At 45.2% G+C, this 13211-nt stretch overlaps 1 protein-coding gene across 1 annotated transcript in view; it reads left to right on the top strand.

Moving 5' to 3' along the window:
- The window catches only part of RAB3B (RAB3B, member RAS oncogene family), an 84518-nt gene that overhangs the window by 53496 nt on the left and 17811 nt on the right, over positions 1-13211 (top strand). Inside the window, exons 3-4 of the mRNA XM_025363227.1 lie at positions 312-430; positions 4593-4717. Coding sequence (XP_025219012.1) covers positions 312-430; positions 4593-4717 — 244 coding nt within the window. The remainder of the gene's footprint in view (positions 1-311; positions 431-4592; positions 4718-13211) is intronic.

Below are 13211 nucleotides of genomic sequence, written 5' to 3'. Positions count from 1 at the left end.
GAGACCTGCCTGACCAACATGGAGAAACCCTGTCTCTACTAAAAATACAAAATTAGCTGGTCATGGTGGTGCATGGCTGTAATCCCAGCTACTCAGGAGGCTGAGGCAGGAGAATCGCTTGAACCTAGGAGGCAGAGGTTGCAGTGAGCTGAGATCACACCATTGTACTCCAGCCTGGGCAACAAGAGCAAAACTCTGTCTCAAAAAAAAAAAAAAAAAAATGCCTTGGGTTATTAGTTAATTGTCTTGGGGACTTTTTAGGAACCAAAGCAGACTTTCTAAGAGATTGCTTCTTTTCTTTTCCTGCCCAGGACACAGCTGGGCAGGAGCGGTACCGGACCATCACGACAGCCTATTACCGTGGGGCCATGGGCTTCATTCTGATGTATGACATCACCAATGAAGAGTCCTTCAATGCTGTCCAAGACTGGTATGAGACTCATATTCATTCATTAATTTAGCAAACTGTTCATTAAAACCTAACATGTGCTAGGTCCTGTATTGCGTGCTAGGGAAGCCCCGATGACCCAGATGAACCAGACATGGTTCCTGGCCTCAGGAGTTCACAGATGAGAGGGGAAGACAGATCCATAAGCAGGAATGAAAATATCATGTGATAGGCTGGGTGCAGTGGCTCACGCCTGTAATCCCAGCACTTTGGGAGGCCGAGGTGGCCAGAGCACCTGAGGTCAGGAGTTCGAGACAAGCCTGGCCAACATGGTGAAACCCCGTCTCTACTAAAAATACAAAAATTAGCCAGGTGTGGTGGCACGTGTCTGTAATCCCAGCTACTCAGGAGGCTAAGGTAGGAGAAATGCTTGAACCTGGGAGGCAGAGGTTGCAGTGAGCCGAGATCACACCACTGCACTCCAGCCTGGGCAACAGAATGAGACTCTGTCTAAAAAGAAAAAAGAAAAGAAAATGTGTGCTAGGTGCAGTGATGAAGCCAGTCATCAGAGTTGTGGGAACCCAGCAGAGGGCTCTCTGACCCAGTTTAGGGAGTCAGAGAAGGTGCCCTGAAGTTGCTGACACATATGCTGCATTTTGTAAGATGAACAGGAGTTAGCTCGAGGGACAAATGAATAAGGATGTTCCAGAAAATGAGTACAGATGTGCAAAGGTGAGAAGGTAGGTGTGAGTGTTGAAGGGCACAGGTCACGAAGGGTTTTGTGTGCTGCTATAAGGAGTTTGGATTCTGTCCCATAGATGATGACATATGAATTAGAAACCAACAGGTTCAGATTTGTGTTTCAGGAAGATTACTGTAGCTCTAGTGGAGAGTGAATCCACATAGCACTTCTCTATAAAGTTTATCCCTGGGCTGAGCCGGGTGTCCAGGAGCACATACAGTTCAAGTTCATCAAGGCTCAATATACAATGGAAATTAGTACAGCACCCCACAGTTGCAACCTCTGAGCAACTTATAGCTTTCCTCCGGGGGCACGATTCCCAGGAGAAGGGAGCCTGAGGGGAAGGACACGTGAGAGGGAGGGCCAGGACCCAGTGTCCCTGCTCAGATGAGGATGGGGGAAGATGGGACATCTGTGCAGTGGCTGTCTTTCAGCATCAGAGAGGCCGAGCAGCCCAGGCACACAGCAGCAGGGCAGGCCAGTGCTGGGCTCATCTCCTGCTCCCTTTTGCCCAATAGTGACCCTTTGAGGATTTCGCTTCTCCCAGGGAGCAGTTGTCATAATTGTGTGAAGCTGTGCTGGCTTCACATACACAGCTTGAGCTGAGAGTGACCTTGTGGGCTGCCTGCTACACTCCCCTGTTCTGACCAGCAGTTCAGGGTGTCATCAGCATGTCTGTCATTCCTGGGGGTCTGTGTTCTTTTCTGCCTCTTGGTTATCCTCTTCTTCCTCCTTTCTGCCCCTTCCTTTTTAATAACTCTTTCTTCCCTCTACCTTGGGTTTTTCTCCTCTCCTTCCTCTGTTCTCTTCCCCTTTCCTTTACTCTCTCCACTCATCATTTTCTTCCCTTCCTCCCCTCTCCCTGCTCCTCTTCTTCTCTGTCATCACATCTCCCCTGAAGTGTCTCCGCACTGCCCATTTCCCTGTTGGCCTTGACCCCCTTCCCTTCCTCCCTCAGTCTCTGTTCATTCTGCCTCAGGAACACAGTGACTTTAACACCTGGTGATGATTCCTTCAAGAATAACCTGAGTTTGTTGCTAATCTGGGAGCTGAGAGGAAATGGGGTGGGAGGAGGGAGGAAGATGAAAGAAAGAGTAGCGCCAGGCGTGGTGGCTCACGCCTGTAATCCCAGCACTTTGGGAGGCTGAGGCAGGCAGATCACGAGGTCAGGAGATCGAGACCATCCTGACTAACATGGTGAAACCCCGTCTCTACTAAAATACAAAAAAGTAGCCGGGCGAGGTGGTGGGCGCCTGTAGTCCCAGCTGCTCGGGAGGCTGAGGCAGGGGAGTGGCGTGAACCCAGGAGGCGGAGCTTGCAGTGAGCCGAGATCACACCACTGCACTCCAGCCTGGGTGACAGAGCGAGACTCCTTCTCAAAAAAAAAAAAAAAAAGAGTAGCATGGGAGATAAGGAGAGCTGGACCAAGTTACCTGTCTTGAGTCTGAAGACTGAGTGTCTATCTCTCCCAAGCCCTGGCATTTGAGTTTTGTCTGTGGGTAACTTAGTCTCAGCCTCACCCCTACCTGCCATCCAAGCCCCAGTGCCCAGAATGGGGCCTGGTTTCTTGTGGGCCCACAAGAAGTGGTGGTTGAGTGAATTCCATCCTTTGGGGGAATGGCTTCTCACCATAAATGAGAAGATTGGTGGTAAGATCAGCTTTAAGAACAGGGTCAGTAATAGGTTCAGGTTGCAGTTAGGGTTGAGTTGGATTGTCAGTGTCAGGGTAGAGTCAGATTCAAGATCTGCTTCAGGACTAACCATTCACTGGCTCGTTCATTTATCAAACATTCACTGACACCTTCTCTACTCTGTGTTCTGTGCTGGATATTGGCATCCCAAAGATGAATAAGCCGGTCCTTGCCCTCAGGGAGAGATAGAAATTCAGCCAAATATAATAGGTGCCATGATAAATGTGTAGGAGACCAAAAGAGGAAGTAATCACTTCTACCTGATGGGGTCTTTGGGGAATGTTAGGCTCATCTCCACAAAAAGATGTCTCCATAATATAAGAGAGTCCTTTTTTATTTCCTCTTAAAATTTTGTTTTTAATTATAGAAGTAATACATGCTCACTTTCAATAATGTGAAAAGTACAGAAATTTGAAAATTTTTTTTTTTTTTTTTGAGACGGAGTCTCACTCTGTCACCCAGGCTGGAGTGTAGTGACGCCATCTTGGCTCACCGCAAGCTCCGCCTCCCAGGTTCACGCCATTCTCCTGCCTCAGCCTCCTGAGTAGCTGGGACTACAAACACCCGCCACCATGCCCGGCTAATTTTTTTTTTTAATTTTTAGTGGAGATGGGGTTTCACCATGTTAGCCAGGATGGTCTCAATCTCCTGACCTCGTGATCCACCCACCTCTGCCTCCCAAAGTGCTGGGATTACAGTTGTGAGCCACCACGCCTGGCCGAAAAGTATTTTTTAAAAGTCTTATAATCATCTTATGTGAAGGTAACCACTGCTGACATTTTGGTTTCTGCAAATAATCATAATCCAAGGCTTCAGGGAAGGTTTGTGAATCACATAGGAGGAGGTGGAGGCTAAGTGGATCTAGGGGAAGCTTGAAGAGGTTCCCCTAGATCCACTTAGTTGTGGGATCAGCACTGGGCCCTGGAGGATGAGTTAGTTGTGGGGAAGGCATTCTCAGTGTAGGCAAAGGCACAAGCCATGGAAGAGCTTTCGGGGAATGAGTGAAAAGGTTGGGAGGCAGGAGAATGGGTAATGAGGCTGGAGAGGCACAGCATGAATGATCTTGAACTAAGGAATCTGGACTTGATCACATAGCTAGCTGGGGGCCAGAGAAGGCTTTTAAGAAAGGATGCATTGTGATCAAATACCTGTTTTAGAAAGAGCTCTCTGCCCAGTGAGGAGAGGGATGGCCAGATATGGTAGAGGTGCACTTCAAAGAGATGGATGAGGTTTGCAGCTAGGGCTTAGGAGTCAGCATCTGTGACAGTCAGCAGGGACAGGTATCTGTCTGTCCTCAGCTGAATTAATTGGCAGTAACTTGGGTGTTGCTAGTCCTGTCGTAGAGAAACCATTTCTTCACACTTTGCAGTTTTCTTTTTGTCATAGGAGGGTATGTGTCTTGGTCGGTTTGGGCTGCTACAACAAAAATGCTATAGACTTGGTGGCTTAAATGACGGACATTTCTTTCTCACAGTTCTGGAGCTAGGAAGTCCAAGATCAAGGCTTCAGCAGCTCCAGTATCCGGAGACAGCCATCTTCTTGTTGTATCCTCCCATGGCCAAGAGAGAAAGAGGGCTCTAGCCTCTTTCTCTTCTTGTATGGACACATTTATGAGGACTCTAGCCTCATTGACATAATTACATCCCAAAGACTCCACATCCAAATACCATTACATTGGGGATTAGGCTTCAACATGTAAATCTGGAGGTAGGGACACAGACATTCAGTCTAGAGGAATATGATTAACGTATCTCTTTCTATCTCATTTTAGGGCTACTCAGATCAAGACCTACTCCTGGGACAATGCACAAGTTATTCTGGTGGGGAACAAGTGTGACATGGAGGAAGAGAGGGTTGTTCCCACTGAGAAGGGCCGGCTCCTCGCAGAGCAGCTTGGTATGTACATGACACGTGTGTGCACGTGCGCAGGTGTACACATGCTCATGAGAGTGGGGTAAACAGGGCACGAGTGTGTTTGTATTTATGACATTAGTGTTGTGGTTGTGAATTATGTACCTATGTGATCTGTGCGTGTTGTTTTATATTTGTATGATGTACATATGGGCTTTGTGCTGTGAGTTTTAGATAATTCATCATTTTTGATATGTATATATTTTGTTATATGGAATATGTAAATACATTTTAAATTTATAAACTCTTTTTTTTACCAGTTCCTTCCACAAAGGACTTGGATGTCTTATAAAAATTGTCACAGTACAATAAAAATAAATAAGTGAGAAAATTGGAGCAAAGGGAAAGCAAGGGTGAGGGAAAAATAAGAGGAAGCTAGGGTAAGTATTAAGTTCTTGGACACCTGCAAGAGTTGGGCCAAAATGTTGCCTTTGAGCTTCCTAGCAACCATTGCCAAGAGGGAAACATAATCAGTTATATGGTTTAGAGTGTCCTAGTATAAAAACAAACCCGTTATTCCAGAGAAGCGCTCCTCTTCATCATCAACTGTAGAGCAGACTCTGTATGCTGAATGTGACCATGTCCTGAATATCAAACATCCTTCCAGCACTGAGTATTTATATGCTGTTCTTACAGTTTATCTCAATGCAAACTCATGCTTCTCACCAAAACACAATTCACAACAAAAGGAACTGTATGAAGGAACAAAATTATGTGGTTTGGGTATGTAGCTCATCAATGTCCTGACTTTTTCCAAGGTTAAAATATTTTGATCCTTGTGCTCCTTTGAGGCCTAGGTGCCCAGACCTGTCTCAGTGGCCCCAAAGCGGAACTCTACCTACCTTTGCTTTTATTTTATGTATTGGGGTCCGGGGTAAGGTTGCCTTACAAAAAGAGTTCCATGCCTGTAGGTTTGAAAGTTTGAAATCTCCCTCTAGAATAGATGTACTGCTTAGCTTTTAGCCAGTCTCCCTAAGTATATCTCACATCCTAAGTGTTGTAAGTATTGAGGAGTGGAGAGTTTAAAGTCTCTGATAGTTTCTGAAGAACAGATATGTGGGCTTATAGATGGGTAATCTGTATAAAATACAAGTGTGAATTGTGTGTTTTATATATTTGTATTATGTGTATTATGAGTATGTGTGTATGTGTGTGTCGTATACTTTATTCTCCCCAAGGTGGCCTGTAAACTGTAGCAAACTATAAGTGCTTAATAAACAGGGAGGTTGGGTCATCTTGGGCCTTGCTGTTTCTACACTATCGCAGAGGTTCTCGGAGTCCAGAAAGTGCCTCCATGTGGTCCTTAGAACAATAAGCAAGTGATGAAGCCCACACCTCGAGAACTTCAGACAGTCCCTTTAGGCTTTCAACCTGCAGCCTCCCTGGAGGCTCCCAGCACTCTCCCTGGACTGACTATATTTCATCTGCTTGGAATGCTCTCTTCTACTCCCCATCTTCTACCTTCATCCAGCTGGTGAGCCCCCACTCAGCTTTCAAAACAGCTCGCACTTCACATCTTCTATGAAACCTTTCCTAGCCCCCAGCCAGAGCTCTTTATTTGTTCCCTCACTTAATGCACCCCACACATAGAAGAGTCACAGTACCCATCATACTTGGATGCACTCATTTACTTGTCTGTCTCCTGAAAGCTCCTTGCAGACAGGAAATGAATCTTGTTTGTCTTTGTGCCTACTGTGCCTAGCATACGGCCAGACATGGAGGATGCAAAAATATGTTTTGAGTAAGTTTATGATGTTAAGTATTTGGGTTCATTATTTTATTGTCCAGTGAAGACTTCCTGCGTGCCTACTCTGTTCTAGGCCCTGAGCTGTGAAATAGGCAACATTCCCTGGTCTGAAGAAGCTTGATCCAGTGAGAGAGCCCACAGTAACAGTCATAGTCCAAGTGGTCAGGGCTGTGACAGAGGGATGTTGGGGGAGCATAGAGGAGGAACCTGATTCTCCTGGAGTCAGAGAACATGATGCCCAAGCGGAGTCTTGAAGATAAGTAGGACCAGTCAAGTGAAGAGGAGAGTTAAGGGTGTTCCAGGCAGGGGTATAACCCTGGCAGAGGCAAGGAACAGCTTTGTGGCATCAGGGAACCATAAATCACTGGATGGTGTGAGTCTGGAGTAGTGTTGCCCAAAGAGGGGACTTGTGCCACTGGAATTGTGCAGGATGATTTTCTGTATTTATTTTCTAATACATATTTGGATATGTATTAGAAAAAAATATACCAGCTTGCCAAGCCCTTCTCACTAAGATTTTTTTTTTTTTTTTTTTGAGATGGAGTTTCACTCTTGTCGCCCAGGTTGGAGTGCAGTGGGGCGATCTCAGCTCACTGCAATCTCTGCCTCCAGGGTTCAAGCGATTCTCCTGCCTCAGCCTCCTGAGTAGCTGGGATTACAGGCACTCACCACCATGCCTGGCTAATTTTTTGTATTTTCAGTAGAGACAGGGTTTCATCATGTTGGCCAGGCTGGTCTCAGACTCCTGACTCCAGATGATCCACCCACCTGGGCCTCCTAAAGTGCTGGGATTATAGGCATGAGCTACCACACATGGCCATTCTAAGATTTTTTTAAAGGTGAATTGATTAAACACTTATTAGGTGCTTACCTTGTGTCAGGCACTATTTATTCTAAGTGTTTTAAAGTATTACGCATCTAATTTAATCCCCCTAAAACCCTCCAAGATATGTTCTTTCCTTATCTCCACATTTTGTGTGTGTGTGTATGTGTGTGTGTTTAACAGATGAGAAAAGTGAGGCACAGAGAAGTTGTGTAACTTGCCAAAGTCACACAGCTAGTAAGAGCGTAGAACCAGTATTTCAACCCACACGGTAGTCTGGCTCCCAGAGCCTGTACTCCTAACCAGTTAACTTCACTACACAGCAAATGTCGTAATCATAGCTAATATATATTTAACAAGGCACTATGTGAAATGTTTAGCATTAATTATCTCATTTAAGTCTCTTTATAAACCAAGGTAGGTACTATACAGCATGTCCAAAAATGAGGTTCAGAGAGGTTAAATAACTTGCTCAAGCTTATACCATTAGCAAGTAGTGGAGTCGTATAAATCTATCAAATGTATTTAGGAACACGGATAGAACACATGAAATTAAATGTTAGTGCAGTGTTTTTAGGAAGGTACTTGAAGAAGACCTTAATTAATTGGTTAGGTTTGGGCAGGTCGAGGTAACCCATCTCTGCCCAACTCAACTCCCTGAGCTTTCTGCTATTGATCACCAGAACTTGCCTATTTACATGTTTATCTCTCCTCCTAGGCTTCTACTGCATGGATTGTGTCTGATTTGTTTCATTATCCTAAGGACCCAGCATAGGGTAGATATTCATTAATACATTTTACTTATTCAGTGAAAAACATTTATTGAGCACGCTGAGCCAAGTGCTGCCCTGGCACTTAGGATATAATGAATGATGAACAAACAGCTGCAATCCTTACTGTCATGGAACTAATGGGGAAAGAGACATTAAACAAATACTTATAAAAATATTAATTAAAAATTGTGTAAATAAATGGGTAAACTATATGGTATGTGAATTATGGCTCAATACAGTTGTTAAAATTATGATATGTTCTACTTGAGTTATTGCAAGTGATAAAATCACAAATCAAACTAGCTTTAATAAAAAAAAATAGAATTGGCTGGGCACAGTGGCTCATGCCTGTAATCACAGCACTTTGGGAGGCTGAGGTGGGCGGATCACTTGAGGTCAGCCTGGTTTGAAACCAGTCTGGTCAGCACAGTGAAACCCCGTCTCTACTAAAAATACAAAAATTAGCTGAGCATGTAGTCCCAGCTACTCGGGAGGCTGAAGCAGGAGAATTGCTTGAACCCAGGAGGTGGAAGTTACAGTGAACTGAGATCACCCCACTGCACTCCAGCCTGGGTGACAGAGCAAGACTCCATCTCGAAAAAGGAAAAAAAAAAGAGAGAATGTATGAGCTCCTGTAACTGGGAAGTCCATGAGACCCAGGGTTCAATTGCACTCTCCATTTCTCAGCTTTACTTATCCCCTCAGCCTCTTTCTATAGCCAGACTCTCTGCATGGGGAGTTAGAGGGATGATGGCAGATTCATGGCTTCCCAATTCCTGCGAAAAGAGACCTTCTCTCTCCCAACCACTATGTATCAATAGCAGGGAATATTATGATTGGTCACCTGTGAGTCATGTGCCCATCTCAGTGGCTGCGGGAGGCAAGTATGGCAACATAGTCCTAATATAACTGTTTAAAATGGTGGTTTCCTAAAGGAGGGAATGAAGGGGACAGATAGAAGTTAACATAAGTCCACCACAAGTGCTATGAAAAAAGTGCAAGAGAGAAACCTAATTTTAGGCTGGAGAGTTAAGGTTTTCTGAGAAAGTAACACTTAAGGTGAGAACAAAAGGATGAGAAAAAGCTAGCCAGGCAAAGAGTAGAGTGTGGGGAGGGGCATGTTCCACATCAAGAATAGTCCCGATGTGGGTTAAAGTATGAAATATTCATGAAATTGAAAGAAGGCCATGGCACAGGGACTAAATAATCAAGGGAGAGTAGCACGAGATGAGGATGGAACAGATGGGCAGGGATCAGAAGGTACAGGATCTTGTAGACCATGTTAAGAATTTTGCCAGGATATAATCAGATCTGGGAACAGTGATGGGGGATACTCAGCCTCACCCAGTGCCTACCCCTCTGCTGTCTCAGGTATTAAGTCAGTTTCAGTGGTGTCTTTGCCAGTACAGTAATGCCATTCTCTGATTTATGGGATCCCTCCTCAGGATTCCCTTTCTTGTAGCTTTTCTCAGCTCACTCAGTCAAGACTATTGATACGGCTAATGATTCACGTTTATTAAAGCTGTGAGGTCAGGCTTGGTGGCTCACACCTGTAATCCCAGCACTTTGGGAGGCTGAGGTGGGTGGATCACCTGAGGTCGAGAGTTCGAGACCAGCCTGACCAACATGGAGAAACCTCATCTCTACTAAAAATACAAAAGTTAGCCAGGTGTGGTGGTGGGTGCCTGTAATCCCAGCTACTTGAGGCTGAGGCAGGAGAATTGCTTGAACCCGGGAGGCGGAGGTTGCGGTGAGCAGAGATTGCACCATTACACTCCAGCCTGGGTAACGAGCAAAACTCCGTTTAAAAAAAGAAAAAGAAAATGCTGTATGTGGTTGGCCTTCCGTATCCTCAAAGTTCCTGGGACTTGGTTGAGATCATATAGATGATGAGGCAGGTGGGTGTTTGGAGGAGTAGAGGAGTTTTAGGGACTTTTATTTCAGGAAGCATGACCTTTTAGGGTTCTGCCTCCATGTGCCCCTCGGAAAGGGGCTTCTTGTCCCTTTTCCTGGATCTGACTGGAGATCCGGCCAGAACCCAGGGAGGCTAGTAAAAGGGAAATGTGCTTCTGCCTACAAAGGAAGGAGAGACCATCCACAATATAGTTTTTTGTTTTGTTTTATTTTGTTTTGAGACAAGGTCTTGCTCTGTCATCCAGGCTGGAGTGCAGTGACACAATCTTGGCTCACTGCAACCTTCACCTACTGGACTCAAGCAATCTTCCTGCCTCAGCCTCCGGATCCCAAATAGCTGGGATTATAGGCATGCACCACCATGCCCAGCTAACTTTTATGTTTTTGTTTGTTTGCTTGCTTTTTTGGTAGGGATGGAGTTTCACTGTGTTGCCCAGGCTGGTCTCAAACTCCTAGGCTCAAGTGATCTGCCAGCTTTGGTCTCCCAAAGTGCTGGGATTACAGGCATGAGCCACCATGCCCAGCCTAAAATGTAATTTTGAAACACACACATACCATCATAGTGTAGTGGGAAAAGCATGCCCAGACTAGGAGTTAGGAAATTCAGAGTTTTATCCTGCTTCTGCTACTACTTTACTATGCAACTTTGAGCATTGCATTTGCTGTCTCTGGGTCTCAGTTTACCTATCTGTAAAACATGCAGTTTGGATTTGTTGTGTAGGAAGATCTGTTTGGCGCTATCCCACTTTGATTCTGTGATTTCAATTTACCCAATTCCCCATTCATCACTCAGACCCCACAGACCCTCATACACTTCCTTGTTTATTTTAGGTGCTCAATAAATGTGTGTGTGTGTGTGTGTGTGTGTGTGTGTGTTTTCTAGATTGAGATCAACTATAGGAACCTTGCATCACTGAGTCTAGTTGCAGAGAAAGAAAGGCCTGGTTGGCATTGATGATAACTAACAGTGACTTAAAATTCACAATATGCTTTCACGAAAATCCTCTTGTGACCTTTGCTGTCACTCCTAGCATGGAAAGCTGCATTATCATACTATAGTAATACAGTATCTATATTGCTGTATAGTACATAGTATATTATCATCAGTACAGTAAATCAGTGATTTTCTGGATGAAGAAGCTGAGTCCAGACCACTTGCATTTTCTTGCACACAATGAGCTGTGCCACACTTCTGTGTCTTTATTTTCCCACTCTAAGGTTATGTACTTTTCTAAGCTATGTAAGTATTAGATGGCAGGCCCCGTACTCAAACTCAGACTTTGGACTCAAAATCCTAATGTTGTCACGTCATCCAATGGTGTTTTTCCAAAAGCCTGTCATAGTTTCTCTTCGCATTTCCACCCTCAGTCACAAAGTTGGTGAGATTGCTTTAGATTATGCTGCGGTAACACACAACCTGAGTCAGGAGCTTAGATAATAAGGGTTTCTTTCTCACTCATTCCATACCAACTACAAGTCAATTGCAACTCTGTTCCATGCATTTTCTTACTCTGGGGTCCGTTTGGGATGGCTCAACCACACAAAGCCTTTTAAAGCTTCTTTGGGACTTGGATCACATCACTTCTGTCCACATCCATTGGCCAAAGTAAGTCACATAATCAAACTTGATGTCGATGGAGTGGGGAGACGTATTCTTCCCACAAGGAGGCACTGCAAGCTAGTGGTAATGTGGAGGTATAAAATCTCTTTCAGGGAAGGCAGTTTACAGTCACTGAACACATCATGGACTCTGGGGGCACAGAGGTGAGTGGGTTCCCTTCCCTCAAGATACACACTGACTAGGGAAACAAAATTGTAAACAGATAATTATAACCTTCTTTGGGTCAATGGCTATGCCGGTCCTCAGCCTGTTTGCTATTATTCTTCACCCTCTCCTGTTCTTTTTCCTGCAACCTTTTCTGAGGGGTTGACCTTTGCAGGCTATGTTTCCCAGGCTCTTGTGATAGTAGCTTCTGGCTGGGACTAGCCAAGGGAAGATATTGGCAGGTGATTGGAGATGCAGAAAAGGGAGAAATCCAGGTATTTTCCCCCTGCCTTGGCTGGTCCCCCAGCAGGGGCTGCTTCTCTACTGCGACTCCTGCTCTTATGGTTCCAGCTTCTTTTAGCTCTAATACTAGTATTTTTTGCTTTTGACAATCTCTGGGTTTCCTCAGTATTCTGTTTAGCTTCTTAGTTCTTCCATCACCTATATAAGCAATTCCTTCTGGTTTAAAGAATAGTTCCCATTTTTCTGGTTGGAGTCTGACTGAAACAATCACACAAAGTGCCATGAGAGTGCAGGGGAGAGAGACATTGTATGTTCTGAGTGGTAGAGGTGTTGCGGGGAAGAAAAAGTGAAACTTCTCTGGGATCAGTAATTCCACAGGTGAGTAATGAAGATGATTAGGAGTAGGAGCTAGAGATTAATAACATGAGCAATGGCACAAAATGAGGAAGCGCTGATATTTCTGGAGCATAGTGTGAGCCAGGAAGATGAAGCTGGGGAAGTAGAGACCAGGCCATGCCAGGTCTTGGGTGTTCAGCCAGTGAGGCTGGATACTAAATTGATCAGACCTCTTTAAATTCCAGTGACACAAATCCAAGTCAAAATAGCTCAAGTTACAGGGACAGGTGAATAGCTGAAGCAAAATGGAAGAGAAGGTTCGTCCAAGGTGGCGGATGGATTGTCCACATGACACTCAAAGTTCCTGAGAATGAAAACAAGCCTTGAGTAGAAAGGAAGACAGTGAGTCCCGCTGAGCCCAAATCATCAGTGACCAGAGGATGTGAGTTGAAGGTTGATAAATGACAGAGATGAGGCAGTGTCAGAGCAGGATGGAGAAGGGATTTGAACTGTGGAGGAGACATGTTCTGGAGTAGTGTTGGGATGAAAAGAGGTGAGTTTAGCTGGTTGCAAGTTTCTGAATAGAATTCTGAGGTCGGCCGGGCACGGTGGCTCAAGCCTGTAATCCCAGCACTTTGGGAGGCCGAGACGGGCAGATCACGAGGTCAGGAGATCGAGACCATCCTGGCTGACCCGGTGAAACCCTGCCTCTACTAAAAAATACAAAAAACTAGCCGGGCGAGGTGGTGGGCACCTGTAGTCCCAGCTACTTGGGAGGCTGAGGCAGGAGAATGGCATGAACCCGGGAGGCGAAGCTTGCAGTGAGCCGAGATCTGGCCACTGCACTCCAGTCTGGGCGACAGAGCGAGACTCCGTCT

This window comes from Theropithecus gelada, chromosome 1, assembly GCF_003255815.1.
Source record: "Theropithecus gelada isolate Dixy chromosome 1, Tgel_1.0, whole genome shotgun sequence".
Taxonomy (NCBI): Eukaryota; Metazoa; Chordata; class Mammalia; order Primates; family Cercopithecidae; genus Theropithecus; species Theropithecus gelada.
The sequence above is the reverse complement of the archived record's forward strand: the minus strand, read 5'-3'. Positions and strand labels throughout refer to the sequence as shown.